This window comes from Hemiscyllium ocellatum, chromosome 2, assembly GCF_020745735.1.
Source record: "Hemiscyllium ocellatum isolate sHemOce1 chromosome 2, sHemOce1.pat.X.cur, whole genome shotgun sequence".
NCBI lineage: Eukaryota > Metazoa > Chordata > Chondrichthyes > Orectolobiformes > Hemiscylliidae > Hemiscyllium > Hemiscyllium ocellatum.
The window spans coordinates 86901848-86913960 of record NC_083402.1 but is presented as its reverse complement, the minus strand read 5'-3'; the positions used below and the strand labels follow the sequence as shown (position 1 = coordinate 86913960).

Sequence of the window (12113 nt, the reverse complement as noted above, 5' to 3'; positions counted from 1 at the left end):
ATTGCACAGGGCCATCGTATGCAATACTCTCCACCGGAGATCACTAATCTTAATGTTTGCCCAAAGATACTCGTGTAGCTATGCATTGATACAAGCTGAGACTGTTACACAGTGACACTTGGTGGCTGGAGCTTGCAATTGTAGACAGTCACAAACTTTCTTTATGAATTTCCAAAATATAATTTTCTCTTAGTTCTGTAGCTAAAGTTATGTGGCATTTAACAATGAAAAGTCTTAATATTATTTCACCTATAAGTCTAACATGTATGGTCAAATTTAATACAGATACTCTGTGTAAAAGTAGTATCATATTAGACAAAACAGTCTCCTGTGCTGTGTGATTCTGTAACATGGCACCTTTCAAGGCATTTTGAAATGAAATGCAGTAACCGCTCAGCAATAATTAGTCAATAAGTGACCATGTTGCAAACAAGCAGTCAAACTAGGCATTGACAATGGAGGATAAGGGGACAAGGAGATAAGGGGAGGAAAAACCAAGCAGGGGAGAGCAAAAGTGAGAAGAAGGAAAGGCAAAAGGGGAAGCCAAAGAGAAGTGAGAGGAATATAATTTTATTGATGAAGGGAGAGCAAAGAGTAGAAGAAAGCAGAGAAACCAATCAGTAGGAAAGGGGAATAATAGCTCATGGAAAATGTATACGGGATGGGTGGGGGTTGGGTAATAAGGATAATAGCAGTTGGCAGTATTGAAAGAAGTAAAACAACAGATGGGAAGCCAATGAGGAACAAATTCTGTCAGTGGAAAGAAAGGGATTAACAGCTAGCTCAGAGGTGCAAAAGAAAATTGCAGTTAATGAGGACTTGTTTATTGGGAGAGTAATTTTCAACTTTGTCTTAATTTCCTTTGTTAATTGCATGCTTAAATGCTAGTGCTTGCAATTTCTACTTCTAGATTTGAGTTAACCGATTATGAATTTTATTATTTATTAATAATAAAATTATTAATAATTGGTTAACTCAAATCTAGAAGTAGAAATTGAAGCACTAGCATTTATTATTATTCAGTAAAGTATTATTACTGAAAATAATGATATTTTCGTATTACTTAAATAGAAATAATACTGAAAATAGCATAACTTTCCAAACCTCTCTTCAAAACAAAAATTTCTCAATCTTTTCATCATCTTATGAAATCATCTTCTTAATAACTTTGACACCCTTCTAATAGTAGTACCCAAAATCCAGACACAATATTCTGAATGTTATTTACAAATAATTTTTATGGGGCTGAATGTAACATTTCCTACTTGTGCTTATGGGGTCATTAAAGCACAAGGAGGCTATTTGTCTGTCAAGTCAACGCTGGCTCTCTGGAGAACATGCCATGGTGTCCCTTGTGAGGGCGCTTTCGGTCATGGCTGACCTTGGGTTGCATCTTTGTTGTTCTAGCTTTCTGCAACGTTGTTTGTGACTGAAGAGACTAATGCTGGCATGACAGTCCCGGTCGCAGAGGTCACATCTATATGTGTTTGTTGATCTGTTAGAGCTGCCGCACTCCTTCCTGCGTATTTGCTTGTCTGCTACAGTGCTCATCAGCTTCTTTTCAGGGTTCAGGTGCTTCTTCATCTCATGTGGTCAGCTGCAAGTCTTTCCTAGGACTCCGTAATGATAGCAAGCGCCGTCATGTCTATCATGCAGATGTCCTTGTAGCACAGCTGGGAGCGTTCTGTGGGTCTCCATGGAGGATATCCTTTGGGATGCGGTCATCCTCTATACATGTTCCAGCCAATGCAGTCTCCCCTGCCTGAGCAGAGTGTACGTGCTGGGAAGGCCAGCGCACGATAGGACCGCTGCGTTGGACACTCTGTCTTGCCAGGATATGCCCAGGATACGTCAGATACTCCTCCAATGGAAGGTTGTCAGTTTTCTCTCCTGTCTGGCATATGTGGTCCACATTTCACTGCCGTACAGCAGTGTGCGTATGACGCAGGTGTTGAAGACTGACATTTTTGTCTTCACTGTCAGCTTGGGATTTGTCCATATTCGAGTCGTGAGATGAGCAAGAGTTGAGGCTGCTTTTCCAATCCTCTTGTTAATCTCTGTGTCCAAGGAGAGGTTGTCAGTGTTGGTAGAACCAAGGTATGTAAACTGATGGACGATGTCGAGTACATAGTCGTCGATGACCAGCCGTGCCCCTGTGTCCTGTCCCAGGATGCTCATATCCTTCAGAAATACTTGCAAGTGTGGGAGAAGTGATCTATCATGATTGAAGTTCTGGCTCGGTGTGTGTTGCAACTGCAGCAGCATCGGCAAACAGCACATCCCTAATGAGCGCCACATGTACTTTTGTCTTGCCTCTGAGGCAGGCCAGGTTTGCTTATGCCCGAAACATCGATTCTCTTGCTCCTTGGATGCAGTTTGGCCAGCTGTGCTTTTCCAGCTCTCGACTCTGATCTCCAACATCTGCAGTCCTTGCTCTCTCTAGGTTGAAGAGCCTGCCATCTGATCTAGTGCGTATGTAAATCCACTCCGTTGTGGTGCCAAAGGCATGTTTCAGGAACACAGCAAAAAATCCTAAAGGGTGTGGGAGCATGGACACAATCTTTTTTGACACTGCTGTGGATGTCGAAGGGCTCAGAAGAGCTGCCGTTGAACTGCACTGTCCCTTTCATGTTACCGTGGAAGGATTCTATCATGTCCCATTCCCTACAAATTTAATTTTCTCAAATGCGTATCCAGTTTCCTTTGAAAATATTGATTGTCTTTGCTTCAACCATCTTTGTAGGTAGAAAGTTCCAGGTTATGACTAAGTTCTCTAACACACATCCCTACCTATCTTTAATTAGGGTTCACTAGTCACTGCACAATCAGCTAATTGGACCAAATGTCATTGTCTACCTGAACTAAGCTTGCCTTGATCGTGTCAGTTTTGTCAAGTTTTCATTTAATTTCTTTTACTCTAAGGAAAACAGCCCAGCTTCTCTAACTCAACCTTGTACCTAAAATCTGTCATCCTGGAACCATTCTGGTAAATCTCCTCTGCATATTCTCAAGGACCCTCACAGTCTTCCAAATATATGGTGACCAGGCTGGATGCAATACCCTATTTATGGCTTAACACTTTATAAGGGTTTAATGTATTTTTCTTGCTTTCATACTCACTCCCTATATTTGTCAAGCCCAAGATCCCAAAAGGTTTGTTATTTGCGCTCTCATTATGTCCTGCACCCAAAAGGATCTAAGCACAAATGTGTGGGTCCTTCTTTCCCTGGATGGTCTTTAGACTTGGTACTATTAAATTAATACTCCTCTTCATATCCTCAAAGTGTATCATATCACATTTTTCTAATTCAACTTATATCTGCTACTTGTCTACCCATTCTGCTAGCCTATCTATGATCTGCTGCAATGGTTTAGATTCAGATGTAGACTTTATTATCACCTGTACTTTTGTATTTGAATACATGAGTACAGTGAAAGGTTTTTCAATGTCACCACACATGACGCCATCTTAGGTACAAGTACCTAGGCATAAAAACTTAAGAACTAAGTTATTCATATTGCACCTTGGGGAGGACCACTGTCTACCACCTTTCAGTTAGGAAATGCTTTACTATTTTCTATCTTTAAGCTTTTGTTTATCCAAACTAACAGTGACCCTCCTAATCAACAAAATCAAGAAAAGTTCACCTTTTACAATTCTGTGCTTGCCTTTCTTGGTAAATGCTCCCAAAACAAAACACTCTGAGAAAGGGTCGCTCAAGCAGAAACGTTAACTCTGATTTCTCTCCACAGATGCTGCTAGACCTGCTGAGCTTTTCCAGCAATTTCTACTGTTGTCTTTGACTTACAGCATCTAAGTTCTTTCAGTTTTTAAATCAAATTAATTAAGTATTCTTGTTTTGCCCTCTGTCTCATAATATACAATATAGGTAGTTCTTCTATAATGCGATAGTTGCATTCTTCTGCAAGCCTGTGTTATAGAAAAATCACACTTTAGAAACCATGTTCAAAGAGTTGGCAATGTAATTGTGTCACAACCAACAGATGTTTTAAAAGTTTGTGCTTCAGAAAGTGTCCTCATTTCATCAATAGCATTATAGTGCATTTGCGTCAACGAAACGCATGTTATAGCAGAATGATCTGCACCCCTTACATCTTTAATGGAACCTATTACACTTCTTCCACCCCATTATTCTTTATCTCCTCATTATTACAACTCAGGTGTGAGGAAATCAAGTCCCATTTTTCCACAAGGTACTGCAAAAGTATAAGAATCATAATCGATCACCAACAAGATCGATTTGTTTCTGTTTATCACTGTTAATTAGAAGAAAGACTTTCACTAAACTTTTTATCAGCAAAAAAATACATGTTTATTTGAGGAAAACAAACTCCTCAAGCAAGTGATAAAACTGGTTATCAAACTACCATACAAATTAACCCTTTAATTCTTCCTTTTAATTTCAAGCGCACACACATTTATGCACAAGGCAAAGGCATGGCTGACGCAGCTCTGCAGGACAATTATGAATAGAACAGATAGGGAAACCCTATGAATAAAGATTTCAAACTGAAAGAGTAAAATGAGGTAACTTTCTCATAGTTCCCTTGGATTCTTGTCAACAGGCTCAAGATGGGAAATCTTCAGAGCAGATTTCAGATACAGATGAAAAATGGAAGACCTTATATTTGAAACTGAATCAGTTTTTGTTTCAAACTATTCTGTTAAAACATAATAGAGAGTCCTGCTTTCAGCTTCAAGCTCTGACTCTTACAAACTATGAGAGACAGTACACCATCCTAGCAAACCGCTCCAGCAACTATCTACAGCTTTTCAGTGTGTATTGATAAAACACACATTATATCAGACCAGAGACTATTACTGGATGACAACAGCAGTGACCCATCAGGTTTTCAGGTCTGTTTGTTCAACAATTATAGCAATAAAACTCCACCTTTATCACTCTCTAAAATATTGCTGGAGACTGCCTTCCAAAGTCACCTTTTCTTTTGTAAATAGCAAATACACCATAGTTTCCTTTAACATGTTAACCGCAGTTCCGGTAAATCACATGATAAATTCTTTGTAATCCAGTAATGTTCAAAGTCCATTTTCCAGTTCACATAATTCATAATCTCATAATCCCTGCAACATCTATTTGTCTAATCTAACAGTTTGTTTGTCAAGTCACACAGAGTCAAATATAATTTCTCTTCTAATGTCATTTGCAAATTTTTGTATGATACCAAAGTCCAGATTGTGAATACAGATAATGCATTAACACAGATTCTGGCGAATACTTTATTCATCAATCCTCTGGTCTGAAAAGCATCCATTAATCCTTCTGTTTCTTGTCCATTTTCCAACAGATGCAGTTTCATTTGGACAAATGTGATGTATTACATTTGGTAAAACAAACAGGGGCAGGTCTTATACAGGTAGTGATAAGGCCTAGGTAATGCTGAAAAGTTTGGCACTGGAAAAACACAGTGGGCTTTTCAACTCTGACTCTCCAGCATCTGCAGTCCTCACTTTCTCCCTGGGTAGTGTTGTAGAACAGAGAGACATAAGGGGTCGGGTACAAAGTTCTTTGAAATTTATGTCACAGATAGACAGAGTAGTTAAGAAGGAATTTATCATGCTTGCCTTCATTGCTGATAACTTTGAGTATAGGAGTTGGGACATCATGCTGAGTTTGTACAGGATGTTGATGAGGTCTCTTCTGGAATACTGTGTGCAGTTCTGGTTGCCCTGTTATAGGAAGGATATTATTTAATTAGAGAGGGTTCAGAAAAGATTGACTAGGATGTTGACAAGAATAGAAGGTTTGAGTTATAAAAATAGGCTGGGCATTCTTTCAGTGGAACACAGGAGGTTGAGGGCCGACCTTTACAGAGGTTTGTAAAATCATGAGGGGTATAGATAAGCTGAATAGCAAAGCTCTTTTCCCTAAAGTGGGCAAGTTCAAAACTAGGTGGCTTTTTTTTAAGGTAACTTTCCCTTTATGAATCTGTATTGATGGTCTTAATTAACCAATATCTTTAAGTGGGTTATAAGATAAATTAATTTTGTCCTGGTCTTAAGAACGTACACACAACTGATTTGCATTTTGCAAATCTATATTAATTGTCCTTAATTGAATCATATTTTTCTTAGTCAGCATTAATTTTATTATATTTTTATACTTGCAAGCAAATTAACCATTGCCAGGTAACATATTCAGTTTTTTTTTTCTTTTCCTGTTTCTTCAACAAACACTTTGCATTTTTTGTAGTCCTTTGAAAGTACTCCCAACTTTCAACATTTTGGAATGTTTGAACAGTTCAGATGGGAGTCCCTGCTGTTATTTCTCTGATTTGTCTTGGTATACCGGAATAACATCAGCACCTACTACCTGTACTACTTCAAATGGAGAGATGCTTGTGTAATATTTATGTTGCTGTTATAGTAATCCAGCAGCCCAAGCAAATGAGACATTAAATGGGGCAAAACCCATCTGGAAGCTGATGAATTTAGATTCAGTTACTAAAATTTAAAATAATCTGTGTGACACCTTAACAAATACCTTTTGAAAATCATGGACAGAACACACACTTCATTTCCCTAATCAAAAGACTACATTATTTTCTCAATTTGTCTGTTATAGATCCATGTTAATTGCTCTGAGTTAATCCATATGTTATAAGTAGATTTCATGCTCTGAACCATTTGGAGTGCATCTTTCAGTATTGCTCAATGTGTAGTAAAATAATGGCATGACTAAGGGATTGTAACTGTGAATACGTTCAACACACGTCAGCTACTAGATCATTGTTTGCATCATAGGGCACATAGAAGTTCCTTAAAGCAGGATAATTAGCACCCTGTCAAGAACCTGCTAAATTTGAAACCAATAACTTTATTGTCACGAAGTATCTGGATGAACACTGTACAGTTTGAACAATAAAGACAATCAGTTTCCTGTAGTGCTATAAGCAAATAAAAGGTAATAACGTTAACACCTTGTTCATCTCTAGCTATAGTCCATTTTTTACTTAAACTACTCTGAAACTAGCTGCTCTAGATGTTAAGGACTAACAATTCATAGGTTCTACATTTGTTTCATTGGAATAAAATAGGTTTCTGAAGATACTTCACAATATGGGCTTTTGCACATTCTGTACTGCCATAATATGAAGGCCCCAGCACATAGCTGTCCATGCTCCACAGCTGGAACAGGATTAGGGATGGAGAGCATAAGCAATGGGGAACTTAACATCTATTGTAGGATGCCATAACAAAATTAGGCTGCCACAAATGAAGCTGACACCATAGATAACCCTGGCTCCAGTAAGTGATTACAGACTTTGGGGTTAAAGTTGAGCTTGGTTATATCAATTTTTGGGATACCATGTGCCCTTTAAGAATCCAACGTGGTAGCTAACCTCTGTAGGGATAGTGCAGAAGGGGCAGATCAAAACGGATTTGCTGCCTCTCAGACTGCTTTTGGTAAAAAGGGGTTTCAGCAGCATGAAGGACTTCTACCACCACCCCAAATGTTGCAGTAGCAACATTTAGAATCAGTATTGTGGGTACTATGACCAGACAGAAATAATCATTTTGAGAAATTCTGAGATCACTGATTCTTGTGGGTTCCAGCTCCATCGCTTCTACCAATGCTTGAATTGTCCATTGGACAGCCATGAGTAAATTATGTTAGAAATAATTACCACACAATTTACTACAGTAGCTTATGAAATAATCATTCTAAGTAATGCTGTTCCCAGAAATAAATTTTGGAATCTTGGTGAGAAGAAGGGGAAGGAAGACGGATCTGGAAAGTCAAGTCTCCACCATCCGTGGAATGCAATAGATTGTGGGGCCATGGAGATACATACACAGTGACAGAGGCACATGTTATTTTCTGGCTGGCCTGATCCAAGCAAATACCTGGGGTTGTGGCCTATGAATCTTTGGGGTTGGTGCTTTCAGGAATGGAGAAATAAAATTTACAGAAATCTCCCAACTGTTATCAAAGTATAAAAATTATATAAACACTTCCAATAAACATCTTCTGTTTAATAACAGTCATTAGTTAGTAAATTTTAATGAAAAAGCTTTGGACTAAAAACAACTGACTGAGACAGTTTGTGACTAATAAACTGATATGGAGCCATTGGATGGAAATAGTTTCAGTGTTAAGCAATGTTAGTATCTTATCAACAAGAGGGTATTCTTCAAAATCTGGGACTTTTTTATACTGTTACAACTAGTATGTAAATTTTATAGATATTCACTTGATTGTATGTATCATTGCAAAGTGTCATAAGGCACTCCACACAAGAGTGTTATCAAACTAAACTTGACATCATATTATTGTAGCTATATGATTTAAATATGTAATAACATCAGTCCCTCAAACCACAGATCTAACAGGTGTTTGCCAAGGGAGGCAATCAATCATCTTCCGAATTCAGTCCAACAGCTGACACTGCTCCCAGGCTTTCCTAATAGTCCCCATGGTATTTAAAATTCTAATCATAAAGCTGCTTATCTGTTACTGATCAGGGAAATTATGCTGAGGATCAGCTTGGAAGCATTATTAAGATCATGAAAGTTGGACACATCATTCTGTCTCTCAACCTCAGTTAAAATTAATTCCAATGATTTCAAGTTCAGAATGAAAAAAAGATAATGGATTTTATGCTTAATGGACAGGATCAAGAGAATCTCACACCTCAGAATATTAAACTATGCGATCATGAGATGCCATCTACTCAGATCACATTCTGAATGCAAACTGGTTATTTATATAACATCAAATAGTTGTATTATCCACAGAACACAAACAAACTATTTGTCCTGGTTGTTCATACAAGCATCCTTTTGTGCCTCAATGTCGAACTCAAAAACATATCCTGCTGTTCCTTTCTGTTAGTATTTATGCTTTTTTTTGAAATGCCTTTAAGCTGTTCATTCAACTACTTCTGGTGGTGCACATTCAAGATTCATACCACTTTTCAGTAAGTTTTTCCTTAATTTTTCACTAGATTTGTGGTGATTAAATAATATATATGACCACAGTTTTAGATGCCTTTACAAGTGTAAACAATAGGCCACGTATTCTTATGACCGGAGTAGTGAAATCTAGACTTCAGTCTGTAATGTGCATTGGGATTCTGAGTACATACATGTGCTGGAATTGCCTGGCAAGTTTAAATTTGCAGTGGGCTTCCCATTAGCTCCTGGCTGAATATTTGACATGACTGAAAGCAAATATGACTAACCCAACCCAACCTGACTTGATTCAACACAAGGTTTGTGAAGGTTTGTAGCTCAGGTGTAGGTTTGCTCGCTGAGCTGTAGGTTTGATATCCAGACATTTCATTACCTGGCTAGGTAACATCATCAGTGGCGACCTCCAAGTGAAGCGAAGCTGTTGTCTCCTGCTTTCTATTTATATCTTTCTCCTGGTTTGTGGTGATGTCATTTCCTCTTCATTTTCTGAGGGGTTGATAGATGGCATCTAGATCTATGTGCTTGTTTATGGCATTGTGGTTGGAGTGCCAGGCCTCTAGGAATCCTCTGGCATGTCTTTGCTTAGCCTGTCCCAGGATAGATGTGTTGTCCCAGTCGAAATGGTGGGGTTTTTTTTCATCCGTGTGTACCCCAATTCACCACCTCAATTCGATCATAGTCCTGACCAGATGGCCCACTCTCCTAATCATTCACCCACTCACTCACATACTCAGTTCTCATTCACTCATCCACTTACTAATTTCCCTAGTCACTCATCTACACACTTAGCCATATCACTCACCTACCCTACTCACCCAATAAAATCACTCCACTCTCTCACTTGATCATATCATACATCTCACTCACATGCTTGCTTACTCATCCATTCACTCACCTACAATCATTCATTAGAAGTGAGCCTTAAAATACATACCTAAATAAGGTAGCTACTATTATATAAAGGGGATGTGTCCACTCTTTCCTTTGACTTCCTTTTGTTTTCTGGGCCTACACTGGAAGCTTTGCCCTGACTTAATTTTGCTTCAGCTGAGATCACATGGACAGCTCTGACTGGAGGATCTGGGCAAATTTCTCTGTTCTGACCCTGTCAGAGGCCTTCATCACATCTTGAGCCTTTTCTTTTGTAGAGAGCCCAAACTCTTTAACCTTTCCAGGTTTGTGTAACCTCGCAGTTTTAGTTTTGTTCTTGTGAGTCTTTTCATCCTGTTTAGAATATGGAGACCAGAACGGTTCACATTACTTCAAGTCCTCTTCCATTCAAGCTTTTTGTAACTTTTGTTTGTTAATTTGATGAATAAAGCTGCAACAGTACAAACACAATTCAAAACAAAGCTTGACAAGCATCCTATTCCTACCTTCCACAGTGAACAACATTTAAAAGGCATCTGGATAGGTATATGAATTGGGAGGGTTTAGAGGGATATGGACCAAATGCTGGCAAATAGGACTAGATTAATACAGGATAGCTGGTCGACATGGACGAGTTGGACCGAAGGATCTGTTTATGTGCTGTACATCTCTATGACTCTATGACTTCCTTCACTATGAATGCATAGCGGTGACAGTGTGCAGCTTGTACAAGATGCTCTGCAGCAACCTACTCAGGTTCGTCTGACGCATCTTTCAAATTCGTGACCTCTACAACCTAGAAGGTCAAAGGCGTCAGATGCTTGGGAACACCACCAGCTTCTAGCTCCTCTCCAAACCACACATAATCCTACTGAATAATATTGCCATTCCTTCACTCTCCACTGAAGATCTAAATCCTAGAACTCCCTTGTTAACAGCACCGTGTGTCCATTCATCATGTGGGCAATAAGGAATGGACCATTAATGCTGTTCTTCATCCTGTGGGTAAAAAAGTTAAAAATTGTCTGGTTATGAATTGATAGCTAAGTGTGAAATCAAACATGAGCTGGACAATGCAGAAGATGTATTAGAGGGGATAGTGTGATTTGCTAAACTAATATCAGAATCAAGGAAGACAGAATATTAGTTGGGTGACCACTAAATGTAATTGAGGAAGGTTGAGTTTGAAGTTGCTATTCCAGAAAATGCAAGGGAAACCAGAAAAAATCCTGATTCAGGTTAGAACAAAAACAAAAAGGTTTGAACTTTAAAATTCTCTTGACCACAGGACATCCCAAAACACTTTTCAACCAATGAATTACTATTAAAATACTGCAAAAATGTAGCAAAAAAGCAAGTAATTTGCATACAATAGGCATCTACAAACACATATTTCATCATGGTCAGATATTTTCTTTCTGTGAGTTTGAGAATAAGTATGTAACTCACTTGCTTTTCCTTAAGATAGTGCCATGAGATCTTTCACATCCATCTGATCCTTGTGTGACATCTAATCCATAAGACAGAACCTCCAAAAGTGCAGCACTTCCTCAGTATTGCCCTGGAACAGTAGCAGAGATTTTTATGCTCCTATCTCTAGTGGGAGTTGAATTCAGGTACGAGAAGATGCCGAATGAGCTTCAACTAGCACATAAATAGGGAGCAGAAAGTGAGGAATGCCAGATGTTGGAGATCAGAGTCAAAAAATGTGGCACTGGAAAAGCACAGCAGGTCAGGCAGCATCTGAGGAGCAGGAGAGTCGATATTTCGGACATAAGCTTTTCATCTAAGGCTCGACTCTCCTGCTCCTCGGATGCTGCCTGACCTGCTGTGCTTTTCCAGTGCCACATTTTTCGACATAAATAGGGAACACAGGAAAAGTAACTTTCTCAAGGAGACTTTGATTTTAAAGCTGTTTGTGTGTAAACTTCCAATTTCAGAGGCAGCCTGAATTTTCTAACTTACTCTGCAAAACCAGTGTCAGACAAGTTGGGATGTTTGTGGCATGATTTTTCTTGGCAAGTAATAGGGCAGCACCTTCAGTGATGAAAGATGGCAGTCAGACTGAGAACATGGGTGGTAAAAACAATGACTGCAGATGCTGGAAACCAGATTTTGGATCAGAGGTGCTGGAAGAGCACAGCAGTTCAGGCAGCATCCGAGGAGCAGCAAAATCGATGTTCCGGGCAAAAGCCCTTCAACATGGGTGGCCAATTAGAGCACTCAAAGTAAACGATGGCCATCAAACCCACTGTGACTGCTGTGTGCTATTGAGGTGCATGGA

General features: G+C 39.0%; 1 protein-coding gene across 1 annotated transcript in view; it reads left to right on the top strand.

The window, feature by feature from the left end:
- The window catches only part of frmd3 (FERM domain containing 3), a 221537-nt gene that overhangs the window by 190816 nt on the left and 18608 nt on the right, over positions 1-12113 (top strand). The window contains exon 14 of the mRNA XM_060845125.1: positions 559-587. Coding sequence (XP_060701108.1) covers positions 559-587 — 29 coding nt within the window. The remainder of the gene's footprint in view (positions 1-558; positions 588-12113) is intronic.